General features: G+C 37.1%; 2 protein-coding genes across 2 annotated transcripts; one reads left to right on the top strand and one right to left on the bottom strand.

Moving 5' to 3' along the window:
- Positions 1-1,294: 1,294 nt before the first annotated feature.
- On the top strand, positions 1,295-1,977 carry LOC143914708 (uncharacterized). Its single transcript, XM_077435008.1, has 2 exons — positions 1,295-1,385; positions 1,513-1,977. The coding sequence occupies exons 1-2, from the start codon at positions 1,332-1,334 to the stop codon at positions 1,975-1,977; spliced, it is 519 nt and encodes a 172-aa protein (XP_077291134.1). The 5' UTR covers positions 1,295-1,331.
- A 14,385-nt stretch (positions 1,978-16,362) lies between these two features.
- On the bottom strand, positions 16,363-17,376 carry LOC143914405 (uncharacterized). Its single transcript, XM_077434618.1, has 2 exons — positions 17,201-17,376; positions 16,363-17,123 (listed from the first exon to the last, which is right to left on the bottom strand). Exons 1-2 carry the CDS (start codon positions 17,309-17,311, stop codon positions 16,608-16,610), a joined length of 627 nt encoding a protein of 208 aa, XP_077290744.1. The 5' UTR covers positions 17,312-17,376; the 3' UTR covers positions 16,363-16,607.
- Positions 17,377-17,700: the final 324 nt, after the last annotated feature.

Genomic DNA, 17,700 nt, shown 5'->3' with positions numbered 1-17,700 from the left:
TACTAAGATGTATAATTTTTTGGAAGCCTTCTACATATGCACATCACATTGAGAATAAATAAAAATATGTAATGGGATTAAGAATTTTTATTCAAATTTACACGTCGTGTTTAGATTACAAGCACAGCTCCTAATTTTGAGAAGAATTGGGTTTCGATGAGTATAAGTGAAGACAATTATGGGTTTACACATATGGCATACATTTTTAAATCGATTTGAAATCTACGATGTCTTTGACGGGACTGGGGATGGTGAGGAGGTGGGGATGATAGGGAAAGAAGACACTTGATCACTCAGTCAAGACTGACATTTCTCAAAATCAATGACCGTAATGGGACTGGGGTTGGGATTGACTAGTTTGGTGAGATTGGGAAGATTGATAAGCCTGGTAAGATTGGCCACAAGACGAGCAGGATGGGGTTGGAGGAGGAACTGATCTGCAAGGGGATGGGGGAGGTGGAGGAGGTGGTGGAGGTGAAGCGCAGCACGGGGATGGTGCTGGTCTGCATGGGGGTGGTGGAGGTGGAGCACAGGACGGTGGTGGTGGGGGTGGTGGAGGTGGGGCGCATGATGGTGGTGCTGGTGCCGCACATGGGGGTGGTGGAGGAGCGCAGCATGGCTGTGGTGCTGGTTTACACGGAGATGGTGGAGGTGGAGGTGGAGCACATGAGGGTGGTGGCGGCGGTGGTGGTGGTGGGGCACACGATGGAGGTGGTGGTCGAGCACATGGGGTTGGTGATCCACAAGAGCGTGGTGGTGGTGGCGGTGGTGCTGCACAGCCACATGGAACTGCGTGGGTGGCCTGAATTTTCGAAACAATATTTATGTAATTGGGTTTACAAAGGTTTTATTTCGTTTGGTATGGAAAGAGCTAAATTATTCTAAAAGTATACCTGAACCAACAGGAGGGCGAGGAACCCAAAAGCTAAGTTCAATTTGACTGCCATTTTACTGAGCTCCAAACACTGATGTGAATGAATCCGATGGATTGAATGATTTCCCAATAAACTGGTACCTTTTTATATGACCGTTTTTAGTTAGTGCGTGACTATTAATCATTTGAAAATCAGCACATTTTTCGAATCACTTAATGTGCTTTAAAACAGATCAACCGAGTACTTTGTAATCGTACGTGATTCTTTATTTGATAATATGCGCGATTTATGCTGAGACTGAAATACATACATATGTATAATATGTATGTATACATATATGAATGTATGTAGGTGTCACGCACGTAAAATTAAAAATTTGTATAAAAGGAGCATTCATTTTGTGAAACTGCATTCAATCCAATTGATTCAATCAATAGGCATTAGAAATCTAACACCATGGCAATTAAACTGTCTTTCGTTTTTGGATTCCTAGCCCTCTTCTTCGTCCAGGTACTTAAATTACATATGTATATTGAAAGTCTAATTTATTCAATTTAAAATTAAAATTTCGACGTACGCATTGTTAGTAAATTACTTACATACACATTAATAATTTGTATTTTTGCTTCATTTGCAGGATGTTTATGGAGTTCCGTGTGGATGCGCAGCACCACGACCACTCTCACCATCATGTGCTCCACCACCTCCACCTCCTCCACCACCACCATCATGCGCTCCAGCCCCATCGTGTGCCCCACCTCCTCCACCACCACCCCCATGCAAACCAGCACCACAACCTTGCTGCGTTCCACCTCCTCCACCACCACCTCCATGCAAACCAGCTCCACAACCCTGCTGCGCTCCACCCCCACCACCTCCACCACCATGCAAACCAGCTCCTCAACCGTGCTGTGCCCCACCTCCTCCACCACCACCCCCATGCAAACCAGCACCACAGCCTTGCTGCGCCCCACCTCCACCACCAGCACCATGCTGCGCCTCTGCTCCTCCAGCACCGTCTTGTGCTGCACCTCAACCACCCCCTGCCTGCTCATCTGCCTCTACTTCCCAAAGTCGATCCCAATCACATGAAGGACATTGATTTTCAACGATCGTAATAAATATAAATATGTATAATTTATGAAAATATGTATTGTTTTATTAACATTTACAATTTTCAAAAGTCATTGAATTTATTTAAATAAATGCTATAAATTTTAATATAATACGAGTGTTTTTAAAAATACATATAGCTTCTACTAAGGTATTGACTTTGTACAAGTCAAATAGTTAAAAAATCTAATGACGTCAGCACAAAGGCCTAAGAAATATGTCATATAACGTTCCCTCTAATTTTTTTAAGCAGTAAATCTTCAGAAAAACAAGTTGGCACAAAAACAAGTGCTTTGGAATGGACCACTTATTTTTGAAGTGAAACTTATAAAAACCTTATATAAATAATAAAAATAAAACTTACATAAACAATTAAAAAAAATTGGATACCAAAAAAGCTTTAGAGAAATCCGTATAAACGACGTCTATTTGGATTCGTTTGTCCATATAAGATGTGAGAGTACTAGTGAAATTAAGCAGGTTAGTCTCTACCGATCTCCCCTTAAAAAACCATGTTGTTCAGGTATAATGTAGTTTTTGAAATTGGAGAAAAGGAACTTATAGATCATTTTTTCAAAGATTTTACTAATGACAGAAAGTTTGGAAATAGGACGGTAATTCTCAATAAGATTCTTATCACCTTTTTATAAAAATAGGGGTGATGTAAGATAATTTCCAATAGTCAGGAAATTTACCGTTAGACATAGAAAGATTGAAAAGGATTGTTATGGGAAGAGATAATGGGACAGCACATTTAACAAGGAAAAAAGAAGGCAAACCATCACAACCCGCACCAAGATTAACATTGAGAGAGTTGATGTGACTGAGTACAGTAGATATGTCAAAATGAAAAGTAGGCAAGTTACATGAAGAAGTATCTGCATTAGAGATAGAAAGGTTAATGATAGAATTACTATTGAAAGTGGAGTCAAAATAGTCAGCAAAAATGGTACAGATTTCAGAACCATGGGAAGCCGACTTATTTCCATAATACATTACGGAAGGATATGAAGAGGAGGTATTTTTTTTTGAATTTATATATGACCAAAATGATTTGGGATTAGTTTTATTATTATTTTGAATAAGAGAAATATAATTTCTAAAGCAGATTAAAGAATATTTTTTAATTCGAGCTCTTAATAGTGAAAAACTTTGATAATCTAAGGGATTTGAATAAATTTTAAATTTTTTATGGAATTTGTTTTTTTCTTTTATTATTTTAATAAGAGACGATGTAAACCAAGGGGGATATTTGGTACGTTTAGATTTAAGAGTGAAAGGGACGTGACATTCAATAATATTTTGTAAGGTATCGTAAAATTTTTTACAAGCTAAATCAATATTTAAATTGGACAAAAGTGAATTCCAATTGATATCGCCTAAAATTGGAATAATTGTAGCATAGTCAGCTTTTCTAAAGAGGAAAGTTTTATTATAATTATAATTCAAGGGTGAAGATTTGTTGTAAATTATTGAGGTGCAAAAGGATAAATGATGAGAATCTTCATGGATTAGCGTAGAGTCAGCACGAGAAATATATAAGGGGAAACTACTAATAGCTAGGTCAAGAATACGATTATTAGTATTTGATAAATAATTATATTGATAAAGTTTATTATAAGATAAGAATTGAGTAAAGGAAAGGGAAGAAAAATTAATACAATTGGAAGGAAATAGATGCAGATTTGAGTCGTATTTTGTCCAATCAATAGTGGGAAGATTGTAATCACCGAGTAAAATAAATCGATACTCTGGATAATTGGTTATTAGATCAGATACTTTATTTAAATGGGTAACTAATAGAGTTTGGTGAGAATTACCAGGAGGAATATAAACAGTACAGATATTTAGTTTAAAAAATTTAGTGGTAATAGTAATCCAAAGGTCTTCTGTGGAAGTTAACCAATTATTTTGAATGACAGAGGGTAGATTATTTTTCACAGCTATGATTACACCACCACCAAATATTTGATTATGAAGAGAATAATCTCTGTCACGTCGAAACACCTGATATCTGGCATCAAAAAACTCACTATTATTGAATGAGTTATTAAACCAAGTTTCTGATAGACAGATAATATCATAATTATTAACAAATACATTTTGAAGAAAAGAGTCAGATTTAGTTCGGAGACCTCTGACATTTTGATAATGAATGACAAGACGATTAGAAGACATTGTAAAAAAGGAAGTAGATAGAGCACGTAGTGATATAAATATAAATATCCATATGCATAAATGAAAATAGATATATGCATATAGACATACACATACCTACGAAAATCGCTCGCGCGGTCTCCTATCGCAAAAATATTCGTTGCACCGGAAAATTGCCGTATAGAAAACTGCCCAAATATTGCTCAAAACTGCCAAAAATTTTGTATAAAAAAGCATTTGTGTGACGAATTTTCGTGCGATAGGAAATCCGCGCAAGCGATTTTCGTACGGGTGGTTATCCTGGTAGCGATTCACATTTGGGATGTAACCCGTTTACCAGTAATATACACGGAAGCCTAGCAGGTAAACCCGAATGCTATTAATACATTCATAGCGACATGTATGGATTTAGACTTGTACATAAATTTTTACATATATGTACAAGTCTAAAGTCTATAGTGGGATCAGCTATGCTCACTTATTTTTTTGAAAGAAAATTTGAGGCTAATGAAAAAACTTCTCTTATTTTGAGATGTAATTTTCTTAATCGAAATCGACACTTAATGACACCCCGGAACGCATCAAGCAGAAAATTTATATTTGCATTTTTTATTTTCTATCTTCTTGATATTTAGAATGTTTAATAGTGTAGTGGTTTATGTATGTACATATGTACCTTATGTTTCATTATCGAATTTTGTATTTTATCATTCTTATATTCCTCAAATACATAGGTAAAGTCGTGGGTTTGTCACATCGAATTTTTTTTAATTGTTTATGTAAGTTTTATTTTTATTATTTATATAAGGTTTTTATTAGTTTCACTTCAAAAATAAGTGGTCCATTCCAAAGCACTTGTTTTTGTGCCAACTTGTTTATCTGAAGATTTACTGCTTAAAAAAATTAGAGGAAACGTTATATGACATATTTCTTAGGCCTTTGTGCTGACGTCATTAGATTTTTTAACTATTTGAATTGTACAAAGTCAATACCTTAGTAGAAGCTATATGTATTTTTAAAAACACTCGTATTATATTAAAATTTATAGCATTTATTTAAATAAATTCAATGACTTTTGAAGATTGTAAATGTTAATAAAACAATACATATTTTCATAAATTATACATATTTATATTTATTACGATCGTTGAAAATCAATGTCCTTCGTGTGATTGGGATCGACTTTGGGAAGTAGAGGCAGATGAGCAGGCAGGGGGTGGTTGAGGTGCAGCACAAGACGGTGCTGGAGGAGCAGAGGCGCAGCATGGTGCTGGTGGTGGAGGTGGGGCGCAGCAAGGCTGTGGTGCTGGTTTGCATGGAGGTGGTGGTGGAGGAGGTGGGGCACAGCACGGTTGAGGAGCTGGTTTGCATGGTGGTGGGGGTGGAGCGCAGCAGGGTTGTGGAGCTGGTTTGCATGGAGGTGGTGGTGGAGGAGGTGGAACGCAGCAAGGTTGTGGTGCTGGTTTGCATGGGGGTGGTGGTGGAGGAGGTGGGGCACACGATGGGGCTGGAGCGCATGATGGTGGTGGTGGAGGAGGTGGAGGTGGTGGAGCACATGATGGTGAGAGTGGTCGTGGTGCTGCGCATCCACACGGAACTCCATAAACATCCTGCAAATGAAGCAAAAATACAAATTATTAATGTGTATGTAAGTAATTTACTAACAATGCGTACGTCGAAATTTTAATTTTAAATTGAATAAATTAGACTTTCAATATACATATGTAATTTAAGTACCTGGACGAAGAAGAGGGCTAGGAATCCAAAAACGAAAGACAGTTTAATTGCCATGGTGTTAGATTTCTAATGCCTATTGATTGAATCAATTGGATTGAATGCTGTTTCACAAAATAAATTCTCCTTTTATACAAATTTTTAATTTTACGTGCGTGACACCTACATACATTCATATATGTATACATACATATTATACATATGTATGTATTTCAGTCTCAGCATAAATGGCGCATATTATCAAATAAAGAATCACGTACGATTACAAAGTACTCGGTTAATCTGTTTTAAAGCACATTAAGTGATTCGAAAAATGTGCTGATTTTCAAATGATTAATAGTCACGCACTAACTAAAAACGGTCATATAAAAAGGTACCAGTTTATTGGGAAATCATTCAATCCATCGGATTCATTCACATCAGCGTTTGGAGCTCAGTAAAATGGCAGCCAAATTGCACTTAGCTTTTGGGTTCCTCGCCCTCCTGTTGGTTCAGGTATACTTTTAGAATAATTTAGCTCTTTCCATACCAAACGAAATAAAACCTTTGTAAACCCAATTACATAAATATTGTTTCGAAAATTCAGGCCACCCACGCAGTTCCATGTGGCTGTGCAGCACCACCGCCACCACCACCACGCTCTTGTGGATCACCAACCCCATGTGCTCGACCACCACCTCCATCGTGTGCCCCACCACCACCACCGCCGCCACCACCCTCATGTGCTCCACCTCCACCTCCACCATCTCCGTGTAAACCAGCACCACAGCCATGCTGCGCTCCTCCACCACCCCCATGTGCGGCACCAGCACCACCATCATGCGCCCCACCTCCACCACCCCCACCACCACCGTCCTGTGCTCCACCTCCACCACCCCCATGCAGACCAGCACCATCCCCGTGCTGCGCTTCACCTCCACCACCTCCTCCACCTCCCCCATCCCCTTGCAGATCCGTTCCTCCTCCAACCCCGTCCTGCTCGTCTTGTGGCCAATCTTACCAGGCTTATCAATCTTCCCAATCTCACCAAACTAGTCAATCCCAACCCCAGTCCCATTACGGTCATTGATTTTGAGAAATGTCAGTCTTGACTGAGTGACCAAGTGTCTTCTTTCCCTATCATCCCCACCTCCTCACCATCCCCAGTCCCGTCAAAGACGTCGTAGATTTCAAATCGATTTAAAAATGTATACCATATGTATAAACCCATAATTGTCTTCACTTATACTCATCGAAACCCAATTCTTTTCAAAATTAGGAGCTTTGCTTGTAATCTAAACACGACATGTAAATTTGAATAAAAATTCTTAATCCCATTACATATTTTTATTTATTCTCAATGTGATGTACATATGTAGAAGGCTTCCAAAAAAATTATACATCTTAGTAAAAATAGCAACATTGTTTGGCTGTGAGTGTGATGTGCAGATGTTAGGCCTCGAACTTATGCAATAAAATGTTATTCGGAAAATTAAACCATATCTGCGTATTGGAAAAACAAATTGCCGAATATAAAGACGTTGAAGAAAATTACAAAAACAAAAAAACAAATGAAATAAAATAAAACAATACGGCAGCACATTTGCATTGACTATCAATGTGCGTAACAACAATCAGTGCTTGTAACAAAATAACCCTTTTATACATGTTTACATATATGTAGAATATAGTTCAAAATAATTCTTCCTTAATATAATATCTCTTCTTAAGTTCCTATTTGAAACTCGTTCTGAAAAGTTTGGAGTGGAAGTCTTTGGTTTATAAGATACTTTAGTTTCCTAAGATTACTAAAGCTTACTAAAGTTACAGCCTCTTATTTGCATACTATGGAACCTTTAAGTTTTGCGTCACTAACTTACATACGTACGCACCAAAGAACAGTGACGGCTCGCGCCTGCGGCGCTGCGGGTTCTACAGCACCCCTAGAAAAATTGCGAAAAAATCGCAATGTATGTATTTCACTATCATTTGGATCCACGAAATTATAACCATTTTTACCGGTATTCGGGATATTTCCGTACGCTGCCCAACCGTCCGAAACTATATGCGAACCAGGCAGTATATGTCGGAGTATTTCATCAGGTAAAAGTCGAGTTAATTCAGGGCACGGAAATACTAGAGTACTCGCTAAGAGCAACCAATGACAGGAAGGAGCTGGTCGACCGAGCCTCGCTTCCGAGCCTATAGGGTCTGCCCTGTCGAGAATTCCGACTTTTACCGACATATGTGTAGCGGATCTTCAGTTAGTGAATACTTACATACATATTCTTTTTCTTTTTCGAATGGCTCCTATTCCAAGAGCTATTCGACTTCTTAATGAAATCGTTGCTGCCGAGACTGAATGTGATATTTTCCACCTTAGGGAGCGTAAATTGTCGGAAATTACTCTAACCCATTTATCTAGTAGTCTGCGCTCATCATTGTTTTCATGATCGATTGTGATTTATGAGTGAAATTTTGATTAACTCTCTTCCATTTGGGCCTTACAGGGATGTTTTGTATTTGTAGTTGTTTCTTACATATTTATTGAAACTGGCTGTAGGTGCAAGGCATTCCTTATGCTATATTTTTTTATTTGATATTTTTACTTTATCTGTTATTATTAAATGCTATTTTTTATGTTAATGCATGGATGTATTTATTTTTATGTTCAAATGTATTTTTTTTATGTATAATTGATGAGTATATAATTTTCGTTATGTATTAATTTATGTTTAATTATTATTTTGTTTTTTTTTGTGTTATATTTTTTGACCATTGTGGCCTTTAGGAATTCCTGTTATGCCACTATGGTCTGTTTAGAATAAAATAAAATAAAAATAAATATTGACTATATCATATGAACCCTGCGCTACAAACGATTGCAAACCAAGCGGGCGCATGCTTATTTCGCTGCATGCTAATTTCATACTTTTGTCTCGGCTCATGCCATTTTAAACTTGCTAGAAAGATCCAACTCCATTTTAAGAATTGCCAATCATCAATGTACATACATCGAAATGTCATCTGCGCAACCCCATGAACATCTCGTCTTTCGTACATGCTGAAATTCAAACAGTTAAAATTCAATCGAAATGAGCATGCAGCCATTTGTAGCAAACCCGATTTGAAATAACTACATGGGTCTAAATATATTACTACTGGTTAATAATATTATAATAAAAATATAAAAAAAATATTTTAAACTGATTTTATTATAATTTTAAGAATGTTTATTTACATATAAACTATATGATTCATGGAGCACACGACGGTGGGGGTGGTGGAGGTGTGGCGTAAGATGGAGGGGCTAGTGAAGCACATAGGGGTGGTGGCGAAAGTGGGAAATTTCTTCGAATTCATATATTCACATAACCATATTAGGAAATTTGTTCAAATTCGAATTTAGACGTGAAATAAGAAGCATTGAAGAAGAATTGAGCTTTGAAAATCCTTAGTTTTCAAAATTGGACTGCAAATTTAACTTTTCGAATAACATGTGGTTGGAAAGTTCAAAGTTCAAAGAATTTTCGGCGAGAATCATGATTTTCTCCATAGTCAGTTGGACTTAAGTCTTATTATAAGTATAGAAATTTCATGTATGATATCTATTAAAAATCCAAAATCTTCTTCCAATGTAGTTTTTATAGATTCCATAAATATCAACAATTAATTATGACCTTCATAGTTTTTCTTGGAGTATTATATTTCTTATATAAAGAATAACCATTATTTCAATTATTTGTATAAATCTAACATGTTCATGATGGTTCGTTGATTATTCCGCAAGAAGCGATCTCGCGCAAGTCACTAAAATCTCGATCACGGAACATCTGGCACCCAAAAATTCTATCAATCGAAAGCTATCCACGGGAAATATTATACTAACGAGAACTTGAGTGCCAGATGTTCCGTGTTCGAGATTTTAGTGACTAGCGTGAGATCGTGTTTTGCGGAATAATCCGTTTACCGCATAGATCTAGAATAGACTAGATATGACATTACATACAAATTTCGTTGGAAATCTTGTCGCCACTAACTGAGGGGTGCGGGGGGTTTAACTAGTGGGACGAAGTTGGAAAAAAAAAGGTTTTTCCCTACGACGCAGCGGTCGGCGTTTTTTTCACTTCCCCCCCCCGCTAGTTAAACCCCCCGCACCCCTCAGTTAGTGACGAAAATATGAAAAGATCTCCGCAATCGACCTTTCCTACTTATAAGCTACTAACCTACTGAGAGAAAAGTGTGCATGCGCCATGTATTTTGCATGCGCCAAAGGGGAGACCAGTATAAACCGTGAGGGCGGATCTATGTATTATACATCTATGGTTTACCATTCATAATCTAATATATAATTTCGAAAGAGACTTTGTAAGTAAGTTAATATGTATGTTCATAGGTAACATTGAAAACAAATCAAGTTTCTATGACGATGTGATATTTTTTTTCGATTCAAATAAATTTAATAAAAAAACAAATAAATATTTACTATTAGATTCGCCATGTTAAAGCTGTTTATATTACAAATACTGAGCGCAGCTGGCTAAAACAACTAGTACTCAATAAATTAAAGAAATATATATATATATATATATATATTTTTTTATGTATATTTGATACATGTAGTTTACAAAAAAAAGAAAAGTATTTTTTTTATGTATTGTGATTATTCAGGGTGGACCTATTTATGGGGTTGTCAGATTTCATGCAAGTCAAACTGGGACACCTCCCCCCCCCCCCAAAAATCAGATATTTGACTTTTCTATAGCTATATTTTCAATCGAAGTGATAATTAGTGGCCGGATTCACAGCGCGCCGTTTATTGTTTAATTGTTGTAAATGCTATTGTTCAATTGTTGTAAAAGTTTCGCCCAACCTTTTTTTTGTACTCTAGCTTTGTAAATAGAGCGAAACTGAAAAACCGATTCCTGGAAAAAGCACGGTCTCTATCCGCAGTCTAGTGATAATATTTAGAATATCTATAATTGATTTTTTTCAATTCTATTTTTAATATATGTAAATGAAAAGTGCTACAATTAAAATGAAGAAACCAAAGATAGACTTGACTAAGAGGATTAGTGAAAAAAATCTAATAAGGTTTGTTGTGCTTTTTCTTCAGCTAGAAAAAAAGCTTTTAATGCTTTAAATAGCTTTAGAGTACGTTCTATTGCAGGTTATAGTTATACCCACCTAGTTTTTGGATGTGAGAGTAGATTTTTATATTCAATATTAGCAAAATCACAGAAATCTTTTATTCTTTCCGTTCTGATGGTGTCAATTCCGCGTCTATGTGTGATAAATCATTCTCAGTGTGAGAAAATTATCGATCCAAGATAAATTGATTGATGCCACCACCAGTACATATCTGCATCTCTGCTCCTCCAGCACCGTCTTATGCTGCACCTCAACCACCCCCTGCCTGCTTATCTGCTTCTACTACCCAAAGTCAATCCCAATCACATTAAGGACATTGATTTTCAACGATCGTAATAAATATACATACATACATACCTATAAACATACATATGTATGTATGTATTTCAGTATCAGCATAAATCGCGCAAATCAGCAATTAAAGAATCACGTGCGACTAGAAAGAACTAGGTTGATCTGTTTTAAAGCACATTAAGTGATTCGAAAAATGTGCTGATTTTCAAACGATTTATAGTCACGCACTAACTAAAAACGGTCATATAAAAAGATACCAGTTTATTGGGAAATCATTCAATCCATCGAATTCATTCACATCAGTGTTTGGAGCTCAGTAAAATGGCAGCCAAATTGAACTTGGCTTTTGGGTTCCTCGCCCTCCTGTTGGTTCAGGTATACTTTTAGAATAATTTAGCTCTTTCCATACCAAACGAAATAAAACCTTTGTAAACCCAATTACATAAATATTGTTTCGAAAATTCAGGCCACCAACGCAGTTCCATGTGGCTGTGCAGCACCACCGCCACCACCACCACGCTCTTGTGGATCACCAACCCCATGTGCTCGACCACCACCTCCATCGTGTGCCCCACCACCACCACCGCCGCCACCACCCTCATGTGCTCCACCTTCACCTCCACCATCTCCGTGTAAACCAGCACCACAGCCATGCTGCGCTCCTCCACCACCACCCCCATGTGCTGCACCAGCTCCACCATCATGCGCCCCACCTCCACCACCCCCACCACCACCACCACCACCACCGTCGTGTGCTTCACCTCCACCACCCCCATGCAGACCAGCACCATCCCCGTGCTGCGCTCCACCTCCACCACCTCCTCCACCTCCCCCATCCCCTTGCAGATCCGTTCCTCCTCCACCCCCATCCTGCTCGTCTTGTGGCCAATCTTACCAGGCTTATCAATCTTCCCAATCTCACCAAACTAGTCAATCCCAACCCCAGTCCCATTACGGTCATTGATTTTGAGAAATGTCAGTCTTGACTGAGTGACCAAGTGTCTTTATCCCTATCATCCCCACCTCCTCACCATCCCCAGTCCCGTCAAAGACGTCGTAGATTTCAAATCGATTTAAAAATGTATGCCATATGTGTAAACCCATAATTGTCTTCACTTATACTCATCGAAACCCAATTCTTCTCAAAATTAGGAGCTGTGCTTGTAATCCAAATACGACGTGTAAATTTGAATAAAAATTCTTGATCCCATTACATATTTTTTTATTTATTCTTAACGTGATGTGCATATGTAGAAAGCTTTCAAAGAAATTATACATTTACAGTACAAGCCTCACTGATTGTGGAGAAAATCTTGATCTTCGCCGACAATTCCTCGAAATTATATTATATAACCACATGTTATTTGGAAAATCAAAACTCATCTGCGAACCAAGTTTGGTAAAATAAGAAATTATGTCAAATTTGGCAGTCCAGATTTGAAAGCTATGGATTTTCATAATTCAATTGTGCTGTTGTCTTTTCTTATTTCGCATATTTACTCGAAAAACTTAAAACGTTGAAGAGAATATTAATTAAACCGAATATTAAGACTTTGAAGAGAATTACAAAAACAAAAGAACAAATAAAATAAAATAAAACAATACGTCAGCACATGTGCATTAACTGTCAATGTGCGTGACAACAATCGTTGTACTATCAGTGTGTGTGACAAAATAACCTTTTTATACATGTACATACATATGTATGTAGAACAGTGCTACTCAAACTATGGTCCGCGGCCCAGTACTGGTCCGTGTACTGGCGGTAGCCGGTCCGTGCACAAAGAAGTAAATAAAAAATTAAAACATAATCTTATGATAACGTTGCATCATCTCAAGACAAGCCCTACAAACTCGAGATTATTCGGGATACTATGCCAAGATATAGGCGTGGATTATAAACGACTACACTGTTTGACAAATGATGACTTTTTTTTTGGTTCAGAGAATATGATATATGACTTTTCTTATAGATATATGCCCAGTGAACACGAATCTGGTAATAAAAAATGTTGATTGGCTCGAGATTCGGAGATATTTGTGTTTTTTATATCGCGCGATTTTTCTATATCTTGGTGTTGTTCGGTCGATGTCTCAAAATCTGTCAATTTCCTGTTCAAAATGAATATTGGATTCTATAGTCGGTTATTTTATCTTTTATTTGTAGTACTTTTCAGCTTTTAAATCTCTCTAAATAGTCGTTCAGTTGAAATCAAAAGTCAAAAGTACGTATTTTCACTTGGGAATTTATTCCAATGTTAATACTATTTTATATTGAAACATTTTTATTGAGATATCCCTCTGACCACAATATTTTTTTTTTCGTTTTAAAGGGTTAATTGGAAGTGTGTTGAATTTTAAATCGGTAAAATTGCGAGCTAAAAGCTCGTACTAGTATTTACTTGTATTTACACTCGTATTTATCTAATAACAAACAAGCTCATGTCTCATTAGTTTTTTTTTCATTTTCATTTTTCATCTTTTTCTTAGTGCATATATGATTTATAGATATTGTAATTCAATAAAATAAATTTTACTACTTATATTTAATATTATTTTTATTAAAAAACTCAACTGGAACTTCATATACATATCTTCAAATAAGCAGTGGGGACATAACTCCAACCTTGAAAAAGTATTCGCGCAAGAACCTATTGTGATTGTGAATCGATTAGGTGTAAGTCTTGCATAGCTGATTACTTTGATTCCGGTGATGTTTGGGTTAGGTTAGGTTAAGTTAGATTACTACTACTTTTGATTCCGGTGATGGTTAGGTTAGGTAAAGTCTGGTCAGGTTAGGTCAGGTTGTGTTAGGTCGATAAAAAAGATGCATTAAGATGCAAGAACATTTATTTACGAAAATAATGTTACACGTGTTAAAGGCAAAGAAGCCATAGTGCGTTGGAGGTGTGAACCGTCCGTCGGCAGCCGCGCTTCAAGGCCAACTACATAACTACTTGTCGCTTTGCCAGAAATACCAATTGCCAAAGTGTGACCACATAAAAAAATATCATATCGCGATATTTAATGACTGGCAACATTTTAACTGTCACATATATAAATCGAATAGATCAGTCGAAGTGATCAAATACAAAACGGAACAGTACTCGTTAATAATGACTGCTTTGTTAAATATATAATCATTTTTATTTTAATTCTATTCACGTGGTAAATATATTAATTTTCATTTCTTCTTCCAATGTAGTTTTTGAAGAGTCCATAAATATTAATAACACTGAGCAACAAAAAAAATTACCAGAGCGGAGACTAACTAATCTTTACTAAGTGGGCAGTGGGTAAACACAACGAAAGCATATAAATTGCAATTACCGCTCGAGTTAGTACGTTTAGATAAAAAAAAATATTGAGATAGAAAATTAATCCTTATAAACGAGTTGAATTAAAAAATATGCCAAATAAATGTAAAATAGCACGGAGAAAATATCTATAAAAAAATATATATATTTTTGACTTTTAAAATTCGCTAGACAATTAATTATAAGTATTTTAAATCAATAAAATATCACAATCAATAGGAAAAACATATGACTATTGATTTCAATACTCATTTTGAGCACAACAATACTAGATTTTGAGTTAAAGATTGCAAAAGCCAAAAATCTGTAGAAATCGCGCATATTTTTAAGCGCTCATATCTCGTAAACGAACAAAAATCATTATGATATTAGAATTCAGTGGGTCATAGTTAGTAAAGATTGGTTAGTCTCCGCCCTGGTAACTCAAAAACGTGATTTTTTGTTGCTCAGTGTAATTATTTAAGACATTCACAGTTTTATTTGAAGTATTATTATATTTTATTTTACTATGAGTTTTCGAAAATCTAAGGGCCAGATTTGAAGAATGCCAGCGGCAAGATTATTATTTTTAAGAAATTAATTATTTTTAAGATATTTTTGTTTATATAAATAAACATTTATTTGAATACTATCTGTATTTTTTTCATGGTTATTTCAAAAGGGCAACAATTTATGTCCCATCCTATGTATATAAAGAATAACAATTATTATTATATTCTAACATGTACACTATCTACCTCTACAGGTAAGATAGTCACAGTGCTATCCATTGTTCCATTGTTGTAAATCTTTTGTAAAAAAGGTTCGGCAAACCTTTAACAATGCATTTACAACCTTTGAACAATACGCGGCACCTTCTGGGTCCGGTGACTAGTTATATGTATAAATCTAACATGTTCATAATACTCAATAAATTAAATAATATTTTTATGTATACGGATATCATTTATTTTTTCTGTATTTATGTTAATAAATTTGATACACGAAGTTCACAAAAAAAAGAAAAGTAAAATTTTTATGTATTGTAATTGTTCAGTGTAGGCCTATTGATGATTAAAAATGTAATTCTTTGATTGATGAAGAAACTACATACATCTCATTTTAATAGTTAAAATGTTCGAATCAATGTCCGTAATGGGATTGGGAAGATTGACCACAAAACGAGCAGGATGGGGGTGGTGGAGGAACGGATCGGCAAGGGGATGGAGGAGGTGGAGGTGGTGGAGGTGGTGGAGGTGGTGGAGGTGGAGCACATGATGGTTGTGGGGGTGGTGGTGGAGGTGCGTCACAAGATGGTGGTGCTGATGGAGCACATGGGGGTTTTGGTGGAGGAGCACTACATGGCTGTGGTGCTGGTTTAAACGGAGATGGTGGAGGTGGGCAATTTTTTCGAATTCATCCATTCACAAAACCATATTGGGCAATTCGAGTTTAGATGTGAAATAAGAAGCGTTGAGCTATTGGAAGAAAAAGCATTGAACAAGAATTGAGCTATGAAAATCCATAGTTTTCAAAGTTGGATTGCAAATTTGATCTACCGAATATCATGTGGTTGGAAAGTTCGAAGAATTGTCGGCGAGAGTCAAGATTTTCTCCATACTCAGTCAGGCTTGTACTCGTACAACAATTACCTTATACGAAGCATACCCAAATAATGTTGCTATTTTTATTATGATGTATAGTTTCTTTGGAAGTTTTCTACATATGCAAATCATATTGAGAATAAATAAAAAAAATGTAATGGTATTAAGAAGTTTTATTCAAATTTACACGTCGTATTTGGATTACAAGCACAGCTCCTAATTTTGAGAAGAATTGGGTTTCGATGAATATAAGTGAAGACAATTCTGGGTTTACACACATGCAAACATTTGTAAATCGATTTGAAATCTACGACGTCTTTGATGGGACTGGGGTTGCTGAGGAGGTGGGAATGATAGGGGAAGAAGACACATGGTCACTCAGTCAAGACTGACATTTCTCAAAATCAATGACCGTAATGGGACTGGGGTTGGGTTTGACTAGTTTGGGATTGACTAGTTAGGTGAGATTGGGAAGATTGATAAGACTGGTAAGATTGGCCACAAGACGAGCAGGATGGGGGTGGAGGAGGAACTGATCTGCAAGGGGATGGAGGAGGTGGAGGAGGTGGTGGAGGTGAAGCGCAGCACGGGGATGGTGCTGGTCTGCATGGGGGTGGTGGAGGTGGAGCACATGATGGTGGAGGTGGGGGTGGAGGTGGAGGTGGGGCGCATGATGGTGGTGCTGGTGCAGCACATGGGGGTGGTGGTGGAGGAGCGCAGCATGGCTGTGGTGCTGGTTTACACGGAGATGGTGGAGGTGGAGGTGGAGCACATGAGGGTGGTGGCGGTGGTGGTGGAGGTGGGGCACACGATGGGGGTGGTGGTCGAGCACATGGGGGTGGTGGTGGTGGTGGTGATCCACAAGAGCGTGGTGGTGGTGGCGGTGGTGCTGCACAGCCACATGGAACTGCGTGGGTGGCCTGAATTTTCAAAGCAATATTTATGTAATTGAGTTATGGAATGATATGAAAAGAGCAAAATTATTCTAAAAGTATACCTGAACCAACAGGAGGGCGAGGAACCCAAAAGCTAAGTTCAATTTGGCTGCCATTTTACTGAGCTCCAAACACCGATGTGAATGAATCAGATGAATTGAATGATTTCCCATTAAACTGGTACCTTTTTATACGACCGTTTTTGGTTAGTGCGTGACTATTTGTCAAGTGAAAATCTGCAAATTTGTCAAATTTCATTTTTAATATGCCCCAAAAATATGAGAGATTAACCATGTACTTGGAAGTAGTACGTGCTTCTTTGGTATGTATGTAGATAATTGTGATTTATGCTGATACGGAAATAGTGGCACGCACACAAATCTTAATTTTGTATAAAAGAGGATTAGCCCGCTGAAAAACCATTCAATGAATTTTATTTCATCGAAAGCATTTGAAATCCACCACCATGGCAAACAAATTGTCTCTCATTTTCGGATTCATAGCTCTTTGTTTTGTTCAGGTATAACATACCAAAACAGTAGCATAGCAACTTAACTCTTGA

This window comes from Arctopsyche grandis, chromosome 7, assembly GCF_051622035.1.
Source record: "Arctopsyche grandis isolate Sample6627 chromosome 7, ASM5162203v2, whole genome shotgun sequence".
NCBI lineage: Eukaryota > Metazoa > Arthropoda > Insecta > Trichoptera > Hydropsychidae > Arctopsyche > Arctopsyche grandis.
Note: the sequence above shows the minus strand (reverse complement) of the source record. Positions and strands in the feature narration are given on the sequence as shown.